Source organism: Schistocerca americana, chromosome 4, assembly GCF_021461395.2.
Source record: "Schistocerca americana isolate TAMUIC-IGC-003095 chromosome 4, iqSchAmer2.1, whole genome shotgun sequence".
NCBI lineage: Eukaryota > Metazoa > Arthropoda > Insecta > Orthoptera > Acrididae > Schistocerca > Schistocerca americana.
Window position 1 is genome coordinate 794,345,371 of NC_060122.1, and position 26,271 is coordinate 794,371,641.

Here is a 26,271-nt window from a genome sequence, read left to right on the forward strand (position 1 = left end):
CCAACCTTGTGTGAATGCTCTGAAAAGTTAATGATTTCGATATCGCAGCATCTTCTTCCTGTCGGTTAAATTTCGCGTCTGTAGCACGTCATCTTCGTGGTGTAGCAATTGTAATGGCCAGTGGTGTATTTAGATACCTGCGAATGGTGTGTACCTATAGGAAAAGGTTCATTGACATTCGATCACTTGTTCTGGGTAAACGTCCTGAAATGGGTACAAGGAAGTTTGGCTGGAGAGCCCCTGTGGAAGGGCTGACAAGCACTGTGGCTGTTGCAGGAATGAGCGAGCTGCGCCGCGATGGGCAACTCGTCGTCGCAGTGGCAGCAGCAGCAGCAGTTGTCGCGGCAGCAGCAGCCGCCGGCGCCGCAGCAGTCGTGGGCCAACTCGTACCCGCGGGAGGGCCGCGGCCGGCCGCCCGGGCTGTCGGCGCTGGGGCCCGGCGTGGCCAAGGTGCTGCCCGAGCGGGAGCCCGGCCGCCGCCTCAGGCTCACCGACAACGGCGCCATCCTGAGCGGCGGGGGCACCATCAGCGGCCGCCGAGACCAGGTGGGCAGTCTCTTCTCTTCTCCTGTACTCTGGCCTCGCCAGCGGACCTTCCTGTCAACATTCTTGTGGCGAAATTAATCTCGGGTGAACAGCCCGGTATGAGTGTGCATAGGGCACAGTATTTCGGCAATCGACCACATTGCCATCATCAGGTGCGGTGATGTACTGAACGGCGGTGGGCCGGCGCCATGTATATACAGCGTGTTACAAAAAGGTACGGCCAAACTTTCAGGAAACTTTCCTCACACACAAATAAAGAAAAGATGTTATGTGCACATGTGTCCGGAAACGCTGAATTTCCATGTTAGAGCTCATTTTAGTTTCGTCAGTATGTACTGTACTTCGTCGATTCACCGCCAGTTGGCCCAATTGAAGGAAGGTAATGTTGACTTCGGTGCTTGTGTTGACATGCGACTCATTGCTCTACAGTGCTAGCATCAACCACATCAGTACGTAGCATCAACAGGTTAGTGTTCATCACGAACGTGGTTTTGCAGTCAGTGCAATGTTTACAAATGCGGAGTTGGCAGATGCCCATTTGATGTATGGATTAGCACGGGGCAATAGCCGTGGCGCGGTACGTTTGTATCGAGACAGATTTCCAGAACGAAGGTGTCTCGACAGGAAGACGTTCGAAGCAATTGATCGGCGTCTTAGGGAGCACGGAACATTCCAGCCTATGACCCGCGACTGGGGAAGACCTAGAACGACGAGGACACCTGCAATGGACGAGGCAATTCTTCGTGCAGTTGACGATAACCATAATGTCAGCGTCAGAGAAGTTGCTGCTGTACAAGGTAACGTTGACCACGTCACTGTATGGAGAGTGCTACGGGAGAACCAGTCGTTTCCGTACCATGTACAGCGTGTGCAGGTACTATCAGCAGCTGATTGGCCTCCACGGGTACACTTCTGCGAATGGTTCATCCAACAATGTGTCAATCCTCATTTCAGTGCAAATGTTCTCTTTACGGATGAGGCTTCATACCAACGTGATCAAATTGTAAAATTTCACAATCAACATGTGTGGGCTGACGAGAATCCGCACGCAATTGTGCAATCACGTCATCAACACAGATTTTCTGTGGTTTGGGCAGGCATTGTTGGTGATGTCTTGATTCGGCCCCATGTTCTTCCACCTACGCTCAATGGAGCACGTTATCATGATTTCATACGGGATACTCTACCTGTGCTGCTAGAACATGTGCCATTACAAGTACGACACAACATGTGGTTCATGCACGACGGAGCTCCTGCACATTTCAGTTGGAGTGTTTGTACGCTTCTCAACAACAGATTCGGTGACCGATGGATTGCTAGAGGCGGACCAATTCCATGGCCTCCACGCTCTCGTGACCTCAATCCTCTTGACTTTCATTTATGGGGGCATTTGAAAGCTCTTGACGACGCAACCCCGGTACCAAATGTAGAGACTCTTCGTGCTCGTATTGTGGACGGCTGTGATACAATACGCCATTCTCCAGGCCTGCATCAGCTCATCAGGGATTCGATGCGACGGAGGGTGGATGCGTGTATCCTCGCTAAAGGAGGACATTTTGAACATTTCCTGTAACAAAGTGTTTGAAGTCACCCTGGTACTTTCTGTTGCTGTGTGTTTCCATTCCATGATTAATGTGATTTGAAGAGAAGTAATAAAATGAGCTCTAACATGGAAAGTAAGCGTTTGCGGACACATGTCCACATAACATATTTTCTCTCTTTGTGTGTGAGGAATGTTTCCTGAAAGTTTGGCCGTACCTTTTTGTAAGACCCTGTATAGGACAATCCCCCTCCCGCTCCTCCCTCAGGCGCTTCCTATGAGTCGGTGTGGTCCAGGTGCAGCGTCCGTTCTCCCGCCGTCTGGGCGCCGCGTCCTAGGTCTTCTCCTTCAGGAGGGTCTGCCGGCACCGCTCTCGTTATTCTTCCCTCCTCCCCTGAAGTCGGTACACTCTGGGAAATATCCCTTTTCTTCTTAATCCGGGTGATCGCGGGTTCCCACGCCTTGCTAAGGATGTAACTGCTGTCACGATTTAGTTGTGGCTCCCTTACTCTGATCTCTATGGCTTCTTTGATGACACAGTCCCAGTGTTTGGAAGTCTGTGTCAGGACTTTGGTTTGGTCGTATTCCATGCTGTGGAGTTCCGACAGGCAATCCTCGTCGATTGCCGACTTATTGGGCTGTTGCAGTCTAGTGTGCCGTTGATGTTCTCGGCATCGGTCCCCAATGGTACGGATGGTCTGCCCTATGTATACACTACCGCATTGGCAAGGTATATGATAAACCCCTGATTTACGTAGACCAAGGTTGTCCCTGACACTACCAAGAAGATTCTTGGTTTTGCTTGGAGGACGGAAGATGGTTTTCACTTGCTGTTTGCGTAAAATGCGTCCAATTTTTCCGGATAAGGCCCCACAAAATGGAATAATAACCAAGGCCACCTCCTCCTGAGGTTCATCCTCAGTTTCCGCTGGTGCTGCAGGTGTGGGATGTAGAGCCATATACATGGCGCCGACCCCCCGTTCAGTACATCAGCGAACCTCATGATGGCAACGTGGTCGATTGCCGAAATACTGTGTCCTATGCACACTCATACCAGGCTGTTCACCTGAGATTTATTTCCGTCTTGAAATACGCCTGGAGAAATTGAAGAATCACACAACATACTTGTGTCTTGGTCTTCCTCCACAAGAGTTAGCCCCCCCTCCCCCTCGCCACCTCTTACTTTCGTCCACTACCGAACGGACGATTCGTCGATACTTCAGGATGATGTACCCTAGCAACCGGTCCCTTCTTTTAGTCGGCTGCACATAAACTTCTTTTGTCCCCAATTTCTTTCAGTATCTCCCCATTAGCTACTCGACCTACCAACCTAATCTTCAGTATTCTTCTGTGACATCACATTTCAAAAGCTTCTGTTCTCTATGAGAAAAAGTACCACCACAGCTGTATCTTGAGAATGTCTTTATTCTATCTCAGGACTATTTTCGGCGGCACACTACCGCCATCCTCGGGCCCCACCACTGCCAAAAGAGTATTTTCTTGGCGCATTTACTGTGGAATCCTTGTTACTAGCATGCATGGGCAAGCTTTCATCAAGAGTCTATACTCCACTGCGCCGAGAATCACTCCTTTGGCAGTGGAGGGACTTGAGGATGGCGGTAATGTGCCGCCGAAACCATTCGTGTGATAGAACGAAGACATTGTCAAGATACAGCTTTGGTGACACTTTCTCTCTTATATATTATGCATTATTATATTATATATTATTATATTCCCGTCAGAGAGGTCACAGTTCGTAGTGATTGACGGAAAGTCATCGAGTAAAACAGAAGTCATTCCCGGCGTTCCCCAAGGTAGTGTTATAGGCTCTTTGCTGTTCCTTATCTATATAAACGATTTGGGGGACAACCTGAGCAGCCGTCTTACGTTGTTTGCAGATGACGCTGCCGTTTATCGACTAATAAAGTCATCAGAAGATCAAAACAAACTGCAAAACGATTTAGAAGAAATATCTGAATGGTGTGAAAAATGGTAGTTGACCCTTAATAACGACAAGTGTGAGATCATCCACATGAGTGCTAGAAGGAACTCGTTAAACTTCGGTTACACGATAAATCAGTCTAATCTAAAAGCCGTAAATTCAATGAAATACTTAGGTATTACAATTACAAACAACTTAAATTGGAAGGAACACGTAGAAATTGTTGTGGGGAAGGCTAACCAAAGGCTGCGTTTTATTGGCAGGACACTTAGAAAATGTAACAGACCTAGTAAGGAGACTGCCTACACTACGCTTGTCCGTCCTAGAGTACTGCTGCGCGGTGTGGGATCCTTACCAGATAGGACTGACAGAGTACATGGAAAAAGTTGAAAGAAAGGCAGCACGTTTTGTATTATCGCGAAATATGGGAGAGAGTGTCACAGAAATGACACAGGATTTGGGCTGGACATCATTTAAAAAAGGCGTATTTCGTTGCGACGGAATCTTCTCAAGAAATTCCAATCACCAACTTTCTCCTCCGAATGCGAAAATATTTTGTTGACACCGACCCACATAGGGCGGAACGATCACCGCGATAAAATAATGGAAAGCAGAGCTCGTACGGAAAGATATAGGTGTTCATTGTTTCCGCGCGCTATACGAGATTGGAATAATAGAAAATTGTGAAGGTGGTTCGATGAATCCTCTGCCAGGCTCTTAAATGTGATTTGCAGAGTATCCATGTAGATGCAGATGAGTTGAAGTCCCTCGTCCATGCAATAACATGGACATCCATAAATGGAACTTCTATTATCTTCTTGTCTGAATTGTTTATCGTCCACGTTTCACTTCCGTACGAGACTACACCTTCATAAAAGACTCGTAACACTGAATTTGTATTTGATGTTAACAAATTCCTCTGTTTTAGAAGTGCTTTCCTTGCTACTGCCAGTGTGCATTTTATATCCTTTCCACATCGGCCGTCATCAGTTTTTTACTCCCCAAATAGCAAAACTCATCTACCACTTTCCGTGTCTCGTTCCCTGATCTAATTCGCTCGGCATCGGCTGATACAATTCGACTACATTCCACTATTCTTGTCTTGCTTGCTTATATCCTCTTTCCAAGACACTGTCCATTCCGTCCAACTGATCTTCCGAGTCCTTTGCCGTCTCTAGGAGAATCTTAGTTTTAGTCGCAAACCGCAATGTTTTTATTCCTTCTCCCTGAACTTTAATTCTGTTTGCAAATTTTTCTTTCCTTTCCTTTAGTGCTTTCTCAGCATACATGTTTAATAACATCGGGGTTACGCTACAAGTGTATCTCACTCGATCCTCAAGTATTCCCTGGCTTTCATGTCTTCTGTAGTAGGACCCTGGATAAAATGTAGATAACATTTGGCCGTCTGTGTTTTATCTCTGTTACCTTTACAGTTTCAAAGATTGTATCTAAGTCTTAATTCGAAATTACTACATAGCATTGCGTAATACGTGACTGACTACAGGCTGGGATTCCAGAGCACGTAATATTAGTTTGTCCCGTATGATATATGTCAGGCAGCAAATTCTTTTAGAAGATTTGTATAACTTGCTAATTCACCGAAAGTTATGGTTGTCAGTGGACACAACTACAAGCAGAGTTTGAAAAATTTCCGTGACTTACTTGCGTGACCTTTTGCCAGTGATATGTGTTATTCTATATTTAAATATCATCGATACGTATTTGTTTGTTTGCACGTATTATTAATGAGTAGAAGGGTGTGTGTGTGTGTGTGTGTGTGTGTGTGCGTGTGCGTAAGTGGAGCGAGTGAATTACCATACCGATTGTCGCTGAAAAACTACAGGCCCATCCTGAGACGAGTGCAATGAAATGTATTGTTGTGAGTCTCCGGAAGTTTCAAAACTACATTTCTGATGCTGTTTCTGACACTCCAAGTATGGACATTCGATAGAAGGCTGCAAAAGCATGGCTGCGTCGTAATGGATACGTCGACCAGACGTATATAGGTTTCATAAAATTACAGTTTGCGGAGTCACGGGAAGAGCAACTTAAAACACAGGAAAGCAAACGAGTGGGAACTTGAGTGGACGGAGCTACAAAACGATGAAGAATTCATGCTATATTCTGTTACATGAGGGGAACGTTAAAACTGAAACACTTTGACAAAAGCCAGGACATGGTGCATCTCAATCAGCAGAGATCGTTACCCATACCTGCAATATTTGTTTGAAACTGAGGAACGGTACTAAGAAATGTGTAACCGTCGACAGGCCGGGCGACACGAACACTTCCACTTATGGCAGAAATTAGGGAGTAAGTTCCTTCTGAAGATTTGCATGACTCTGCAAAAGATCCAGAACGATGGTCCTCAATTGACACAGCTGTTCAACTTCGTAACGCCTCTTGCCTGTGCCATGTGTTACTTTTTCAATTTTAGTTTTATCTGTACGTATTTGTTTGTTGTTGTTGTTGCTGTTGTTGTTGTTGTGGTCTTCAGTCCTGAGACTGGTTTGATGCAGCTCTCCATGCTACTCTATCCTGTGCAAGCTTCTTCATCTCCCAGTACTTATTGCAACCTACATCCTTCTGAATCTGCTTAGTGTATTCATCTCTTGGTCTCCCTCTACGATTTTTACCCTCAACGCTGCCCTCCAATGCTGAATTTGTGATCCCTTGATGCCTCAGAACATGTCCTACCAACCGGTCCCTTCTTCTTGTCAAGTTGTGCCACAAACTCCTCCCCAATTCTATTCAATACCTCCTCATTAGTTATGTGATCTCCCAGTACTTATTGCAACCTACATCCTTCTGAATCTGCTTAGTGTATTCATCTCTTGGTATCCCTCTACGATTTTTACCCTCAACGCTGCCCTCCAATGCTGAATTTGTGATCCCTTGATGCCTCAGAACATGTCCTACCAACCGGTCCCTTCTTCTTGTCAAGTTGTGCCACAAACTCCTCCCCAATTCAATTCAATACCTCCTCATTAGTTATGTGATCTACCCATCTAATCTTCAGCATTCTTCTATAGCACCACATTTCGAAAGCTTCTATTCTCTTTTTGTCCAAACTATTTATCGTCCACGTTTCACTTCCATACATGGCTACACTCCATACAAATACTTTCAGAAACGACTTCAAAAAAAAAATGGTTCTGAGCACTATGGGACTTAACATCTATGGTCATCAGTCCCCTAGAACTTAGAACTAGTTAAACCTAACTAATCTAAGGACATCACACAACACCCAGCCATCACGAGGCAGAGAAAATCCCTGACCCCGCCGGGAATCGAACCCGGGAACCCGGGCGTGGGAGCGAGAACGCTACCGCACGACCATGAGATGCGGGCAGAAACGACTTCCTGACACTTAAATCTATACTCGATGTTAACAAATTTCTCTTCTTCAGAAACGCTTTCCCTGCCATTGCCAGTCTACATTTTATATCCTCTCTGCTTCGACCATCATCAGTTATTTTGCTCCTCAAATAGCAAAACTCCTTTACTACGTAAAGTGTGTCATTTCCTAATCTAATTCCCTCAGCATCACCCGACTTAATTCGACTACATTCCATTATCCTCGTTTTGCTTTTGTTGATGTTCATCTTTGTTAGTATGTTTGTTAGTACAGTGGTATTATACACCAATGAGGCAAAACATTACGACCACATGCTTGACAGACGTGTCTATCCGCCCCACTAAATTTTTAAATGTTTGTGAGTTAATGGCCCTAACTGCAGAGGTCAACGGTCCCTAGGCTTACACACCACTTAAAGTAACTTAAACTAACCTATGCTAAGAACAACACACACACCCATTCCCGAGGGAGGACTCGAACCTCATGCGGGAGGGGCCGCGCAGTCAGTGACACGGCGCGGCTACTCCGAACGGCTATCCACTCCAGTACACCAGCTACTCTTCGTGTTATGTGTTCGCGCGTTGCTTGCTAGGTTTACGGAGGTATGTGGCCCGCAGGTATATGTACAGGTGACGCAGTTCCAAAAAATTGCGGGCCGATGGTTTGCTGGCGCCCGATAGCGTCCGTCATTTGTTTCATCGGGTTCAGACCAGGCGAGTAGGGGGCCAAGTCATCAACGTGCGTGCAAGCCATCTTCCTCAAACCACTGTAGCACGACGCTATGTGCCTTGTGACACGGGCAGTTATCAAGTTGGAAGGTAGCATCCCCACTGGGAAGATATCGAGCGTGAAGGGATTCAGATGGTACGCTGCGATTACTGCCACGGATCCCATGAAAGCCCAGGTGAATGTTTCCCACGGCGTAACACTGCTCCCAACAGCCTGCGCTCGAATAGCGGTGGACGTTTCGAGCAGCGGTTCGCCCTGATGGCGACGTTTCCTGGCACGACTATCGCCCTTGTGTAACAAGAAACGTGATTCCGCGGACCGGTCGACACATCTACATCGATCCACTTTCCAATGTCGATGACTCCGTGTCCGCTGCAGTCACGGCGTGGCTGGGTCAACGTGGGAATACGCAGGGGATGTCTGCTGCTGAGCCCCATGTTCATCAACGTTCGCTGAACCAGCGCCGTACCCCGTCGTCAGCCCTGCTCTATAGAGTGTGGAAACCGCGACCTCCGCCCCTACGCTGTGTGACGGGGGGCGGACGTCCAGCACCTCGTCCCCTGCTCGCAGTTCCGCCGCCCTACGGCCAATTTCCACGGATGCTCACGACAGTAGCTCTCCAGAAGCAGATCGTGTGTGCCGTTTCCTCGGGTTCCAGGCGCCTGACAACAATCTGCCCTATGTCACTGTCGCGTACGTCAGTGGATTTCACAATTTGCGGCCCGTATCGTCGCTAGAGTGACTCCCAATTCGCTTCTGCTTTGGTTACACGTTTTCCGTTCTGCGTCACGTTCCAGCGACGCCAGAAGGCGGCAATAAGTGTGGCGGTGGGCCGTGGACGCAGCGTTTCGTCTCTGCAGTGTAAATGGAAATGCCGTGTGGCTAGGGCCTGCCGTCGGGTAGACCGTTCACCTGGTGCAAGTCTTTCGAGTTGACGCCAGTTCGGCGACTTGGGTGTTGATGGGGATGAAATGATGATGATAAGGACAACACAACACCCAGTCAATGAGCGGAGAAAATTTCCGACCTAGCCGGGAATCGAACCCGGGCCGTTAGGTGTGACATTCCGTCGCGCTGACCACTCAGCTACCAGGGGCGGACTCTGCAGTGTAAGAACTGCCTGTTACAAGTACTGCGGCGGCAACCCGCATGGACTGATGAGTATTCCAGTAGTGCCGGGACACGTAGCAGGTGGAGACTAGCGAGTACATTATATATAGGGTACCTGCGTAGGTCTGAAAGCGTGGCAGGGGATTGACTGGACTCGAAGTCCTTCGGAGACAGCTAGCAAACCCTTTATGTGTGTAGGACAGAAAATTTGTGTGCTTTCATCGGGTTTAGATTAGATCAGATTAGATTAGTACTTGTTCCATAGATCATGAATACGACACTTCGTAATTATGTGGAACGTGTCAGGTTAATAAAAGGTGTCTATACAAGATATTACATTACACAAAATATTACATGACACTTAATATTTTTAATTTTTGTTTTTTGTTTTTGGTGGGGGCTGGGAGTAGAAGGAGTTGCCATTAAGAAATTCTTCTAATTTCCTTTTAAATGGTATATGGCTATCTGTCAGACTTTTGATGCTATTAGGTAAGTGGCCAGAGACTTTAGTGGCAGCCCTTCTGAGCCAAAGTTAGATTTAACCTTGAGTAGTGAAGATCATCCTTTCTCCTAGTGTTGTAGCCATGTACACTGCTATTACTTTTGAATTCGTCAGATTGTTAATAACAAATTTCATAAGTGAATATATATATATATATATATATATATATATATATATATATATATATATATATATATATATATAGTGAGGCTACAGTGAAGATCCCTAGCTCTTTAAATAAGTGTCTGCAGGATGATCTTGGATGAGCTCCAGCAATTATTCTGATTACATGCCATACGAAAGCAGAGAATGAAAATAGGCGTGGTAAGCTAATTTACTGAGATGTATATCGCCAAAATCTGAAATGACCCTAATAGCATAAGTAGCTGAACACAAACGTTTCAGCAGATCTTCAGTGTGTTTTTTCCAGTTCAACCCCTCTTCAATGCATACACCTAGAAATCTTGAATATTCTACCTTAGCTACCGATTCCTCATCAAAGTCTATATTTATTAACGGTGTCATTCCACTTACTGTGTGGAACTGTATGTACTGTGTTTTGTCAAAGTTTAATGAGAGCCCATTTGCAAAGAACCACTTAATGATTTTCTGAAAAACATCGTTTACAATTCCTCCAGTTAATTCTTGTCTGTTGTGTGTGATAGCTATACTTGTATCATCAGCAAAAAGTACCAGCTTTGTATCTTCGTGAATATAGAATGGCAAGTCATTAATATATATTAAGAACAGCAGAGGACCCAAGACCGAACCTTGCGGCACCCCATGCTTGATCCTTCCCCAGTTTCTTCTCTTTACTTGGCTGTGGGTTCGTGCGAGTTTCATTTCGTTTCATGGTACACATTACGTCACGTTAATCATTTTTCTAGTACCAGACTCAAACCAGTAGTTTCAGCAGACGGAAAAATGAAAATTCAAGTGTCTATGAAAGCGTTTTGGAGTCCAGCGTGATTCTCAACATGTATCAATGTTTTGCAGTCTGTCCTTTATAGGCGTAATGAAAGATACTATGGACAAGTCAAGAGCGACTGCGTCGTGCTTGTAAGATAATCAGATGAATTTTTTAGCGCGGGGTGTTCATGGCACTGAGCAGAGCGCCATAGAATGTCTGTTGAATGAAGCAGAGCTACAGCTGCATGTCAAATCAGTTTTCCCCAAATCAGATGAATTTATTAGTGTGCCCTGAGCAGAGCACCATAGAATGTCTGTTGAGTGAACCAGACCTACAGCTGCATGTCAAATCAGTTTTCCCCAAATCAGATGAATTTATTAGTGTGCCCTGAGCAGAGCACCATAGAATGTCTGTTGAATGAACCAGACCTACAGTTGCATGTCAAATCAGTTTTCCCCAAATCAGATGAATTTATTAGCGTGCCCTGAGCAGAGCACCATAGAATGTCTGTGAATGAACCAGACCTACAGTTGCTTGTCAAATCAGTTTTCCCCAAATCAGATGAATTTATTAGCGTGCTCTGAGCAGAGCACCATAGAATGTTTGTTGAATGAACCAGAGCCACAGTTGCATGTCAAATCAGTTTCCCCAAAAATCTTGTAAAACCTGCTCACCGGGCTATACGAAGAATGGAAACAAAGTCTGCATGCAGTGGTAGCACTTAATGAAGAGTCGTCCAGAAGACTAAACCGTAATAGAGGCAGACTCTGTGTATCGGCGTGTGTCAGAACGTATCATCTACGCCAGGACGCCAAGAAGAGCATCCGACTACCCATTGTCAACAACGTTCCTTCAACCTAATTTATGCAGACCCCGTAGACAACCCCGGAACAAAGCAAGGAGGAAGAGGAAGAAGATGTCTTCGGAACTACGTGATGCATTTGAAGTATCACGTTTTGTACTTACATATAAATTTTGTCCGTGCTGACAGAGAAACACGAATACAGAAGACGAACAACAATTAAAAACGATCTGCATTCGACAAAACTGAATACAGAAAACGAACAAAAATTAAAAACGATCTGCATTCGACAGAACTAAAATTCAAACTGATTGTTACTCAATAAAAGCAGATGAGTCACGTTGTACGATTCGACTGCCATCTATTACGCTGCCACAGTAACGACACTTACGAGGCGCCGGCCGTTGTGGCCGAGCGGTTCTAGACGCTTCAGTCCGGAGCCGCGCTGCTGCTACGGTCGCAGGTTCGAAACCTGCCTCGGGCATGGATGTGTGTGATGTCCTTAGGTTAGTTAGGTTTAAGTAGTTCTAAGTTCTAGGGGACTGATGACCACAGCAGTTAAGTCCCATAGTGCTCAGAGCCATTTGAGCCATTTGGTATCCCTTGTCTATCCGAGAACACCGTGCACACTTGTTTTCTTTTTGTGCTGACAACGTTGTTTTGAATTCATCTTTTCTGTTTTGATTGCGGAGGCGGGGGGGGGGGGGGGGGGGGGAGGAGAGAGGAATCGCGAGTGCCTGATCTCCCTCATCACTTGCGGCGGCGGGTTTCGATTCTCTTCGTACTGTAATCGCATTCATACAGTTCAGTGCACCTACCTCGATACGCTTCCTGTGTGCTCGTTGTCCCTTCACTCTGTTGTAGCAGGTGCTATCTAGATGGTGCTAAGCAGTGTTACAGAAATCACCACCTAACACCTACCAGATAAAAGCCGCAAAACTAGTTAAAAATCAGTTCATGAAAGTTCATAATATATATCGGGCGTTCGGGTTCTTGCTTCTTGTAGCAAGATGATTTAAGTTCTGTTGACTATTTATTGCCACTTAGACTCATAAATGACTATCAAGTCCGTATTTACGTCTGCACTAATACTGCGTCTGCAAGTTTACTGTTATGAAGATGTGGTGTACATAGTCACGCGAAGGCAGCCAGAAATTTTTCAAGTTCGACTCGCATATTATTCGCGATCTAACAGTCATTGTCCCCAAATTTTACGCCGGGTTAAACATTCGGTCGATTCAGTGGTCTTCCTTTACTGAAGTGCTCGCCATACTATTCCGTCACGAATGCGAAACACGCCACGCGGATTTTCTACGTTCGACCAGAATACTTGACACATCTTTCACACGGAAGTACATAACATTACCAAACTCTCACTAAAATGCTTCCCAATCGCTTTCTGTTAGCGATAACCGAACCTAATTTACATATCTAATTGTTCATTTTAAATACTATCTGCGATGAGTGATCCAACACGATGTGTTCGGTACAACGGTTGGGAAGCGACTTCCATAGGCAGTGTCCTCGTGCAGACAGCACCCTTCTCTCCGAGCGAGAAGCTCTCAATTCTGATTGGATGTTGATATGAATAACCAATCAGAACATCATTTCTAGATGGTTCTTGCGGGAAAGTGCTCTCTTATTCAAAAACAGTTTAGAAAGTAATTTTACGTAAGCAAAACTTCAATTTAGATTTAATAAAGTATGAAATAATTCCAAGTTAAATAACAAACTTATTCGGTTTCTAACTTCTTTTCTGGCTGTCTTCTACAAAACCATGCTCACTCAGACATATGTCACAAGACTCGTGTTTCTCCCCCAGAATGTTTCCCACAGTTTGAATTCTACAAAGATATTCACAAAATAAAACATTTCCAATATTCGCATCTTCCTCATTCACTCGCTCAGTCACTCCCGTGCTCTCACATAACAAAAAAAAACTGCACATTAATTTTAAAAGGTTCCAGTATTACGTCAAATAAAAATTACAAATGTTATACAATTAAGGATTCTAGTTAATTGAATTTACGAGCTAAACTTTACATAATAGCTCCATATGATATTGAAAGTTAGTCTATTGGCATTACTAGATCAATTCTGAAATAGCTGAATGATTTTTCGTGATTTTCTTCGAACTATGACAAATAACGAAATGAAATTTGAATAGTAACATTTTAACAATAACAAAAAGCAATGTGTGATGTTTCAATAAAACTGGAGAGTAACTTACGTAGCTTATTTAGATTCATAGGGAGTTTAAAAATTCGTAGCATTCTACTGGCAGGCAGCATCTGATGTAGGTGCGTCAGCTGCGTTCGTACTACAGCAAAGAAACGAACGAATCTCCTGCAGCTACTGGACCAGAGGCCTCACTTTACTGCACCTATGATAACACGGAATAACTTGCTACATTACACACTGTATCGAGTAAGAAATGTCGTATGACTGCCAAGCCGCTTCTTTTTATGGCTATCCGTAAATGCATTTTCGGAACCCAACGGGAACAAAATTTGCGAAAATTTAAGCTATTTGTTGCGATGAATTTCAATTTCAGCTCACTAGCGCTTGTGTTCGAACTCGAAGCGTGATTTTGGAGGAAGGCGCTTTCACAGCGATGACGATGCAGAAAACGATGTCTCACTGGTGGCATCTTTCTGCGAAGAGGGCATAGAAAAGTTGATTTCCCGTTACGACAAATATGTGGAAAATGGTGGCAACTATGTAGAAAAATGGTTTAAGAAATGCTCTTTCTTGCAGAAATAAATTTTGGCCTGAAAAATGTTTTTGTATGTCCTTTTCCAAAACGGTACTTACTTTCTGGAGATACCTCGTACATGCCAGACCGCCGGACATCACTATTAGCGCTCACGCTGTTGCTTTACTCAGAAAGCAAATAAACCAAATTATGTTTATGGAAGCACCGCGACGCCCCTACTGTGACGTCCCGACGCCCCCGGGGGCCGCGACGCACAGTTCGAAAACCGCTGAGCTGAAAGAGAGTGACGGCGCAGAACGGGCACGTCGACGTGAGACCACAACTGGGTGCCATCTCTGAGGACAGAGCCCCAGATTTCACGGCTTCTCTCCCCCGATTTGAGGAAAGGAGAAATGCACTTGGCTCATGAGGTATTCCGTTCCCCGTCCAGGTCGATTGGCGTAGGTCACGGCAGGACAGAGGCCGGGGAGCTGCCAGCCGGCGACTTGGCATTCGGCCGCGGCGCGCGCTCCACTTCGCTCCCCCAAAGAACAGAAAAGCCGGGAGCGGCGGCAGCAGCCCGCCAGTGCGCGACACGTACCACGTGATGTGCAACAAGGCTCTCGCGGCCAGGAGGGCGTCCACGCACAGGGTAAGCGGCCGGCAGCTCCGCGGCGACTCCTGCACCGATACGTGATGGCGGACCCTCAGACGCGGCCGCAGTGCGTGTTCATTCCGTGAGACCGGTGAGGCCAGACAGGTTGCCGACGGTAAAATTTCGGACGGTGCGGTCCCTACGTCCCGTTGCCGTATTGCGCGAGAGATTCTTACGGAGTACTGATGTGTTTCGCAGCGTAAGAAATGTGTGGTGAAGCTATAAAGTGCATCTTATCAGCAGTGTTGCAACAATGAACACCTCACCCAGCCAGCTGCCAGGATGGTCTGGAAAGTTCTCGGCCTGCTAGTGAAAGTAAGAACTTAAAAACTGGGTTGTTTTGGAAATCAGCCTTATGCAAACACAATTAGTTTATTTTTATGTTTCCCCATACATGTTTCGACACCAATGTGTCATCTTCTGTGGGTTAAATTTTGATTTTCTGTAAAGTACAATATCACATTTGTAATAATTTAACTACTGTAGGCCTAAGAAATACAATATTTACAGTTTGTTTCGTTTTATTTGGACACTCACCTTAAAATTACACTGTAGGCCTGAGAAATACAATATTTGAAATTTGCTTCGTTTTATTTGGACACTCACCTTAAAATTAAATCGCTAATTGAACTACATTATTATACATCGATTTTAGTGCCCGTCTTCGTCGTTTTTTTGACAGCATGTCATCTGCAAACTAGCCATGAAGAAAATTATTGCGTATTTGTGGAGAGCTGTTTCGAGGTTAGAGGTTACGTACGTTTCTGTACTTACTTTTTCCGTTCTGTTTCGTGTCCGTGCTTGGTGTCTCAATCAGCTACTATTTAGTGCATTGCTTCCACTCAGTTCTTAATAAATTTCCGCTCACTACTTCACCTCACAAGCTCTTACACAAAATGATGCGAAATGTGATCTGAGCAGACACTTCTGACAATACACCTAGTGAGATGTGTCCTGTTACTGTCGTTGCTCACTTGTTCATCGTTGGTCTTGTGTGTGTCATGGTGCTGATTATGAACGTGTGTGTGTCTGTGTGTGTGTGTGTGTGTGTGTGTGTGTGTGTGTGTGTGAGAGAGAGAGAGAGAGAGAGAGAGAGAGAGAGAGAGAGGAGGGGGGGAGGGGGGGGGGGAGGCGAGAGATGGTTCAAAGGTGTGTGAAATCTTATGGGACTTAACTGCTAAGGTCATCAGTCCCTAAGCTTACACACTACTTAACCTAAATTATCCTAAGGACAAACACACACACCAATGCCCGAGGGAGGACTCGAACCTCTGCCGGGATCAGCCGCAACAGAGATGGGAAGAGGGGTAGGTAGAGAACGAAGAAAACAGAAGTTTTTTTTCCTGTTATGTTTTTTGTAGGGAGTCACCTTTGTATAATTCATTGAGTGTTCCAAACAGTGTTTTGTTGCACAGTGTTGTATTTTCATTCAGGACTCTCTTTCCCTGTACTATTGCTTTTTGTAGGTGGTAGTTCTCCTCTATTGTGAGTTTTTGATAAAGACTATTGCTTCTCTGAGGATCTTAAGATCAGTCTCCATGGTTTTTGGGTGGTGGTTTTCTTGTATTAGATGGTCTGCAAAAGTGGAGTATGAACTATCACTTCTTAGGGCTCTGAAGCGTTCGGAGTACCTCGTTTTGAAATCTCTGCATGTTTGGCCTATGTAGACCGACAGCATGAACTGCAGGTTAACTGATATATTCCATGTTTGGAGAATTTGTCTGCAGAGGTATTCTTAGATCATAGATTCTTCTGTACTGTGTTATTTGTGCGGAATGGTATTTGTAGCCCTTGTTTCTTCAGTATGTTTCCCATTCTGCATACGTTTTTGTTGCTATATGTTAGTGTGTGCCATGCTGTACACTTTGTAGGGTGTTCCTGGTATCCTGTGTTGTAAAATGTGTAAGAACTTATTCTGCTCAGATAGTAGAGCACTTGCCCGCGAAAGGCAAAGGTCCCGAGTTCGAGTCTCGGTCGGGCACACAGTTTTAATCTGCCAGGAAGTTTCATATCAGCGCACACTCCGCTGCAGAGTGAAAATCTCATTCTGGAAACATCCCCCACGCTGTGGCTAAGCCATGTCTCCGCAGTATCCTTTCTTTCAGGAGTGCTAGTTCTGCAGGTTCGCAGGAGAGCTTCTGTAAAGTTTGGAAGGTAGGAGACGAGATACTGGCAGAAGTAAAGCTGTGAGGACCGGGCGTGAGTCGTGCTTCGGTAGCTCAGATGGTAGAGCACTTGCCCGCGAAAGACAAAGGTCCCGAGTTCGAGTCTCGGTCGGGCACACAGTTTTAATCTGCCACGAAGTTTCATATCAGCGCACACTCCGCTGCAGAGTGAAAATCTCATTCTGGAAACATCCCCCACGCTGTGGCTAAGCCATGTCTCCGCAGTATCCTTTCTTTCAGGAGTGCTAGTTCTGCAGGTTCGCAGGAGAGCTTCTGTAAAGTTTGGAAGGTAGGAGACGAGATACCGGCAGAAGTAAAGCTGTGAGGACCGGGCGTGAGTCGTGCGTCGGTAGCTCAGATGGTAGAGCACTTGCCCGCGAAAGACAAAGGTCCCGAGTTCGAGTCTCGGTCGGGCACACAGTTTTAATCTGCCACGAAGTTTCATATCAGCGCACACTCCGCTGCAGAGTGAAAATCTCATTCTGGAAACATCCCCCACGCTGTGGCTAAGCCATGTCTCCGCAGTATCCTTTCTTTCAGGAGTGCTAGTTCTGCAGGTTCGCAGGAGAGCTTCTGTAAAGTTTGGAAGGTAGGAGACGAGATACTGGCAGAAGTAAAGCTGTGAGGACCGGGCGTGAGTCGTGCTTCGGTAGCTCAGATGGTAGAGCACTTGCCCGCGAAAGACAAAGGTCCCGAGTTCGAGTCTCGGTCGGGCACACAGTTTTAATCTGCCAGGAAGTTTCATATCAGCGCACACTCTGCTGCAGAGTGAAAATCTCATTCTGGAAGGCAGAAAGGATTGATAACATTTCATCACAATTTCTGCAATCATTGGCGGAAGTGGCAACAAAACGACTGTTCACCTTGGTGTGTAGAATATATGAATCTGACTTTCGGAAAAATATGATCCACACAATTCGAAGAGTGCAAGAGCTGACAAGTGCGAGAATTTTCGCACAGTCAGCTTAATAGCTCATGCATCCATCTTGATGTCAACAATAATATACAGAAGAATGGAAAAGAAAATTGAGGATGTGCTAGATGACGGTCAGTTTGGCTTTAGAAAAGGTAAAGGCACCCGAGAGGCAATTCTGGCGTTGCGGCTGATAATGAAAGGAAGACTAAAGAAAAATCAAGACTAGTTCAAAGGATTTGTCGATCTGGAAAAACTTTCGACAATGTAAAATTGTGCAAGATGTTCGAAATTCTGTGAAAAATAGGGTAAGCTATAGGGAGAGACGGATAATATACAATACGTACAAGAGTCAAGAGGGAATAATAAGAGCGGACGAACAAGAACGAAGGGCTCGGATTAAAAAAGGTGTAAGACAGGGATGCATTCTTTCCCCGTACTGTTCAATCTGTACATCAAAGAAGCAATGATGGAAATAAAAGAAAGGTTCAGGAATGGAATTAAAATTCAAGGTGAAAGAATATCAATGATACGATTCGCTGATGACATTGCTGTCCTGAGTGAAAGTGAAGAAGAATTACAAATGGTTCAAATGGCTCTGAGCACTATGGGACTTAACATCTGAGGTCATCAGTCCTCTAGAACTTAGAACTACTTAAACCTAACTAACCTAAGGACATCACACACATCCATGCTCGAGGCAGGATTCGAACCTGCGACCGTAGCGGCCACGCTGTTCCAGACTGAAGCTCCTAGAACCGCTCTGCCACAGGGACCGGCTGATGAATTACATGATCTGCTGAATGGAATTGACAGTCTAATGAGTACAGAATATCAACTGAGAGTAAATCGAAGAAAGACGAAAGTAATGAGAAGTAACAGAAATGAGAATAGCGAGGAACTTAACATTAGGACTGATGGCCATGAAGTAGATGAAATTAAGGAATTCTACTACCTAGGCAGCAAAATAACAATGGATGGACAGCAAGGAGGCCTTAATTTGAGGAAGAAATTTCTGAGAATGTACGTTTGGAGAACAGCACAGTATGGTAGTGAAACATGGACTGTGGGAAAACCGGAGCAGAAGAGAATCGAAGCATTTGAGATGTGGTGCTACAGACGAATGTTGAAAATTAGGTGTACTGGTAAGGTAAGGAACGAGGAGATTCTGCGCAGAATCGGAGAGGAAAGAAATATGTGGATAACACTGACAAGAAGAAGAGACAGGATGATATGGCATCTGTTAGGACAACATGGAATGGCTATTAGAGGCAGCTGTAGAGGACAAAAACTGTAGAGGAAGACAGAGATTGGAATACATCCAGCAAATAATCGAGGACGTAGGTTACAACTGCTAGTCTGAGATGGGCGGTGTATAAAAGACCGCCATTTTCTGCGTCAGAATGTCACAATGGATGAGTCATACTACACAGAAATCAAACAACAATCGAAACAGTGGACAGGAGTCGGCTTTTCAGTTCCTAAGAAAGCGAAGTTGATATCAGCGGGTCATGGCGGAGGTGTTCTGGTATGCAAAAGAAATTTTGCTATTTGACTATCTTCAAAAAAGTAAAACAACTGGACCACGGTATTCAAACTTTCTATCGGATATGGGTTTAAATATTCGACAAAAATTGATATGTAGAAGAAGAAGAAGAAGAAGAAGCAAATTCGTTTGCGGAGTTGCTCGCAAAATTTTTCTTGGCAGAGGGACAATTAAGGGATTGGCGCTACGAAGTTTTGGCACACTCTCTCTGTTCCCCAGGTTCGTGTTCCCCAGACTCCCATCTCTTCCCAAAACAAAGTCTTCCTTGCTGGTCAGCACGACTCACGCCCGGTCCTCACAGCTTTACTTCTGCCGGTATCTCGTCTCCTACCTTCCAAACTTTACAGAAGCTCTCCTGCGAACCTGCAGAACTAGCACTCCTGAAAGAAAGGATACTGCGGAGACATGGCTTAGCCACAGCGTGGGGGATGTTTCCAGAATGAAATTTTCACTCTGCAGCGGAGTGTGCGATGATATGAAACTTCCTGGCAGATTAAAACTGTGTGCCCGACCGAGACTCGAACTTGCCTCTCGCGGGAAAGTGCTCATATCAGCGCACACTCCGCTGCAGAGTGAAAATCTCATTCTGGAAACATCCCCCACGCTGTGGCTAAGCCATGTCTCCGCGGTATCCTTTCTTTCAGGAGTGCTAGTTCTGCAGGTTCGCAGGAGAGCTTCTGTAAAGTTTGGAAGGTAGGAGACGAGATACTGGCAGAAGTAAAGCTGTGAGGACCGGGCGTGAGTCGTGCTTCGGTAGCTCAGATGGTAGAGCACTTGCCCGCGAATGGCAAAGGTCCCGAGTTCGAGTCTCGGTCGGGCACACAGTTTTAATCTGCCAGGAAGTTTCCCTTCTGCCTTATTTGACCTTAAGTCCTCCAAAGCTTTCCTAAATTCTGATTCTAATACTGGATCCCCTATCTGTTGTAAATCGACTCCTGTTTCTTCTTCTGTCACGTCAGACAAATCTTCCCAGAGGTCTCCAGTGCACTCTTTACACTTATCCGCTGTCTCCTCTGCGTTTAACACTGGAATTCCCGTTACACTGTCCGCAGCTCGTGGTCGTGCGGTAGCGTTCTCGCTTCCCGCGCCCGGGTTCCCGGGTTCGATTCCCGACGGGGTCAGGGATTTTCTCTGCCTCGTGATGACTGGGTGTTGTGTGATGTCCTTAGGTTAGTTAGGTTTAAGTAGTTCTAAGTTCTTGGGGACTGATGACCATAGATGTTAAGTCCCATAGTGCTCAGAGCCATTTGAAGCATTTGAACCCGTTACACTGTTAATGCTACCACGCCGGATTGTAATGTCACCGAAAGTCGTTTTGACTTTCATATACGCTCATTCAGTCCTTCGAACGATCATTTCTTTTTCTATTTCTTCGGATTTTTCGTGCAGCTATTTCATCTTAGCTTCCCTGCACTTCCTATTTATTACAAATAACCTAAAGTGGAACGATCACATAGATAATATTGTGGGTAGAGTAAACCAAAGACTGCGATTCATTGCAGAACACTTACAGGGTGCAACAGGTCTGCTAAAAAGACTGTTTACACCACGCTTGTTCGGCCTATTCTGGAGTACTGCTGTGCGGTGTGGGATCCGCATCAGATGAGACCGACGGATGACATCTAAAAAGTTCAAAGAAGGGCAGCTCGTTTTGTATTGTCGCGAAAAAGGGGAATAGTGTCACAGACGTGATACCTGAACTGAAGTGGCACTCATTAAAACAAAGGCGTTTTTCGCTGCGACGGGATCTTCTCATGAAATTTCAGTCACCAGTTTTCTCCTCCGATTGCGAAAACATTCTGTTTGCAGCCTCCTACACAGGGAGAAATGATCATCACGATAAAATAGGAGAAATCAGGGCTTGCACGGAAAAAATTAAATGCTTGTTTTTCCAGCGCGCCGTTCGAGAGTGGAACGGTAGAGAGACAGCTTGAAGGTGGTTCATTGAACCCTCTGCCAGGCAGTTAATTGTGAATAGCCGAATAATCACGTAGATGTAGATTTCATTCCTCAGCGACTTCTATTTCTGTATTCCTGAATTTCCCTGAACATTTTTGTACTTCCTTCTTTCATCGATCAACTGAAGTATTTCCTCTTTCACCCGTGTTTTCTTCGCAGTTGCCTTCTTTGTACCATGTTTTTGCTTCCAACTTCTGTAACCTTTTTTACATATGTCCATTCTTCTTCAACTGTACTGCCTACTGAGCTATTCATTATTGCTGTAACTATATCCTTCGGGAACTTCAAGCGTGCCTCGTCATCCCTTAGTTCTTCCGTATTTCCCTTCTTTGCGTATTGATTCTTCTTGACTAATCTCTTGAACTTCAGCCTACTCTTTCCTGATTTCGGAATCTCTTTCTGACCATGATATAATATAACTAAAATCTTCCCGTATCATCCGCTCTTTTCCAAGTATACCGCCTCTTCTTGTGATTTTTGAACAGAGTATTCGCTATTACCAGCTGCAATTTATTACAGAACTCATTTAGTATTTCTCCTCTCGCATTCCTTGTCCTCAGCCCATAACCTCCTGTAAAATTTTCTTCTATTTCCTCACCTACAACTGCATTCCATTCCCCCAACACATAGATTTTCTTCTTCCTTTTTGTATTGTATTACCCTTTCAATATCCTCACATACTTTCTCTCTCTCTTCATCTTCAGCGTGCGATGTACGCATGTAAACCTGAACTAACGCTGTCTGTGTTGGTTTGCTGTCGATTCTGATAAGAACAACCATATCACTAAACTTTCACTTGTAACACACTCTTTGCCCTACCTTTCTATTCATAACCAATCCTACTCCCGTTATATCATTTTCTGCTGATGCTGTTGATATTACCCTATACTCATCTGACCAGAAATCTTTGTCTTAGTTCCACTTCACTTCACTGACCCTTACTGTATCTAGGGTGAGTCTTTGCATTTCCCTTTTCAGATTTTCTAGCTTCCCAACCACATTCAAGCTTCTGACATTCCACGCCCTGCCTCGTAGAACGTTATACTTTCGTTGATTATTCAATATTTTTCTAATGATCACCTCCCCGTTGACAGTCCCCTCCCGGAGATACGAATGGGGGACTATGCCGGAATAATTTGCTAATGGAGAGATTATCATGACAATTACAAGCCACATGTCCTGTGGATACACGTTACGTTATTGATTCTTCAGCCTTTAGGGGCGGTATCTCATCCCAAGGACAAGAGAGTGCCCTGAACCTTTGTCCACTCCTCTGACCTGTTTGACAAGGCATTTGGCAGAATGAGGTTGACTTCTTATGCTGGAAGTCTTCTGCCGCCGATTCTGATTACTAACCAAAGTGTAAGCGGTGGGCGGTTTCGAACCTGGGACCGAGGAAGTTTTGATTAGTAACCAAAGACTCTACCCCTAGACCACCAATTTATGGTGGTTGCACTTTTCGCATGTTTCTTCTCTGCATCGACTTGGACACCTCCAAGGCCGCATTTAAATTGGGCAACCCATTTCTTCATGATCTACATTGAAGGAGAACCCGTTTCTTCATTATCTAAATTGAAGGAGAAGTCACCTTATTCACATATAAACCTCCATGAATTTCGGTTGGCGTCAAACTGCACGGTACTCGATTCTCTCCATTTCAGCGAGTCCACGTTTCGCACCCTATTCAGACAGCTACCTGCAGCCAACTGCTGGACAGAATGACTTGCACAGTCTGTTGACAGTTCTGCCAAACTCCGGGGACAACCACGAACCTACTGCTGCGCTCTATAGTCGTCGGGACTATTTCAGATCATCCTCGTATATTTACTTCTCAAATTTTCCCAACGCTGATACCAGCCTCCACTCAATGTAATTTGTCCTAAGTTAATGTAGCTGTTAAGATTTAATACGTTTCTCCTCTTTTCTCACCACAGCTCATCATCAGGAGAGCACCGAGATTGGTTTAAAGCAATGTCAGGGTGAGCGTCATCTAAATCTCGAGACGCCAGTGTTGTGACAGTCTTTTGGCCCTTGCAGACGTTTCACTCTTGATGCTCGTCGGGCGTTGTCGGCTAGGAGGTCCCCAGTGGTAGCTTCAGCCGCCTGATATAATCGGAAGGCGTCTTCTTCCTCTGCTCACGATGGCCCTCTTCCCAAGGTGCACGGGAGTTAACCGTTAGTGTATCTGTTAAGTGCAGCTGACTGCAGCAGAACTGTGTACATTGTGGTCTTGTATGATGATGATGAATGACAGAAGGAAGAGAGCGCAACCCGATGGCAGCACTTAGTTTTTGTCGTTGTTGTTGTTGTTGTTGTCGTCGTTGTCTTCACTGCGACGATTGGTTTGATGCGGCTCTCGATGCTGCCCTGTCCTGTGCAAGACCCTTCATCTCCGAATAACTACTGCAACCCCCATCCATCTGAACCTCCTTAATGTACTCTTCTCTAGGTCTCTCTCTGCAATTTTTACCCCCCTCACTCCCCTGCAGTACTTAACTGGAGATCCCTTGACGTCTCAGAACGTGTCGTATCAACAGATACGTGCTTTTAGTCAAATTATGCCACAAATTTCTTTTCTCCGCAGTTCTGTTCAGTACGACCTCATTAGTTACATCGCCTGATTTAATTTGACTACATTCTACATACCCCTATTTTGCTTTTGTTAATGCTCATCTTTTATCGTTCTTTCAAGACACTGTCCATTCCGTTCACCTGCACGTCCACATCCTTTGTTGCTTCTGACAGAATTTCAGTGTCATCAGCAAACTTCAAGGTTTTCACTTCTTCTCCATGAGCTTTAATTCCCCCACCAAACTTTTCTCTGCGTTCCTTTGCTGCTTGCTCAGTGTACAAATTGAATAACATCGGGGAGATGCTACAGCCCTGTCTCACTCCCTTCTCAATCATTGCTTCCCTCTCATGCTCTTCGACTCTTATAACTGTCGTCTGGTTTCTATACAAGCTGTATACATTACCTTGCGCTCCCTGCATACTGTACCTGCTACCTTCAGGATTTCAAAGAGTATATTCCAGTCAACATTGCCCAAAAGCTTTCTACATCTACATCTATACTCCGCGAGCCACCTTACGGTGTGTGGCGGAGGGTACTTATTGTACCACTATCTGATCCCCCCTTCCCTGTTCCATTCACGAATTGTGCGTGGGAAGAACGACTGCTTGTAAGTCTCCGTATTTGCTCTAATTTCTCGGATCTTTTCGTTGTGATCATTACGCGAGATATATGTGGGCGGTAGTAATATGTTGCCCATCTCTTCCCGGAATGTGCTCTCTCGTAATTTCGATAATAAACCTCTCCGTATTGCGTAACGCCTTTCTTGAAGTGTCCGCCACTGGAGCTTGTTCAGCATCTCCGTAACGCTCTCGCGCTGACTAAATGTCCCCATGACGAATCGCGCTGCTTTTCGCTGGATCATGTCTATCTCTTCTATTAATCCAACCTGGTAAGGGTCCCATACTGATGAGCAATACTCAAGAATCGGACGAACAAGCGTTTTGTAAGCTACTTCTTTCGTCGATGAGTCACATTTTCTTAGAATTCTTCCTATGAATCTCAACCTGGCGCCTGCTTTTCCCACTATTTGTTTTATGTGATCATTCCACTTCAGATCGCTCCGGATAGTAACTCCTAAGTATTTTACGGTCGTTACCGCTTCCAATGATTTACCACATATGGCATAATCGTACTGGAATGGATTTCTGCCCCTATGTATGCGCATTATATTACATTTATCTACGTTTAGGGAAAGCTGCCAGCTGTCGCACCATGCATTAATCCTCTGCAGGTCCTCCTGGAGTACGTACGAGTCTTCTGATGTTGCTACTTTCTTGTAGACAACCGTGTCATCTTCAAATAGCCTCACGGAGCTACCGATGTTGTCAACTAAGTCATTTATGTATATTGTAAACAATAAAGGTCCTATCACGCTTCCCTGCGGTACTCCCGAAATTACCTCTACATCTGCAGATTTTGAACCGTTAAGAATGACATGTTGTGTTCTTTCTTCTAGGAAATCCTGAATCCAATCACAAACCTGGTCCGATATTCCGTAAGCTCGTATTTTTTTCACTAAACGTAAGTGCGGAACCGTATCAAATGCCTTCCTGAAGTCCAGGAATACGGCATCAATCTGCTCGCCAGTGTCTACGGCACTGTGAATTTCTTGGGCAAATAGGGCGAGCTGAGTTTCACATGATCTCTGTTTGCGGAATCCATGTTGGTTATGATGGAGATTTGTATTATCTAAGAACGTCATAATACGAGAACACAAAACATGTTCCATTATTCTACAACAGATTGACGTAAGCGAAATAGGCCTATAATTATTCGCATCTGATTTATGACCCTTCTTGAAAATGGGAACGACCTGCGCTTTCTTCCAGTCGCTAGGTACTTTACGTTCTTCCAGCGATCTACGATAAATTGCTGATAGAAAGGGGGCAAGTTCTTTAGCATAATCACTGTAGAATCTTAAGGGTATCTCGCCTGGTCCGGATGCTTTTCCGCTACTAAGTGATAGCAGCTGTTTTTCAATTCCGATATCGTTTATTTCAATATTTTCCATTTTGGCGTCCGTGCGACGGCTGAAGTCAGGGACCGTGTTACGATTTTCCGCAGTGAAACAGTTTCGGAACACTGAATTCAGTATTTCTGCCTTTCTTCGGTCGTCCTCTGTTTCGGTGCCATCGTGGTCAACGAGTGACTGAATAGGGGATTTAGGTCCGCTTACCGATTTTACATATGACCAAAACTTTTTAGGGTTCTTGTTTAGATTGTTTGCCAATGTTTTATGTTCGAATTCGTTGAATGCTTCTCTCATTGCTCTCTTTACGCTCTTTTTCGCTTCGATCAGCTTTTCCTTATCAGCTATGATTCGACTA

At 45.0% G+C, this 26,271-nt stretch overlaps 1 protein-coding gene across 1 annotated transcript in view; it reads left to right on the plus strand.

Moving 5' to 3' along the window:
* Positions 1-336: 336 nt before the first annotated feature.
* Positions 337-26,271, plus strand: part of LOC124613089 — a gene marked incomplete at its 5' end in the record, with an annotated part of 146,726 nt that continues 120,791 nt past the window's right edge. Inside the window, one exon of the mRNA XM_047141677.1 lies at positions 337-546. Coding sequence (XP_046997633.1) covers positions 337-546 — 210 coding nt within the window. The remainder of the gene's footprint in view (positions 547-26,271) is intronic.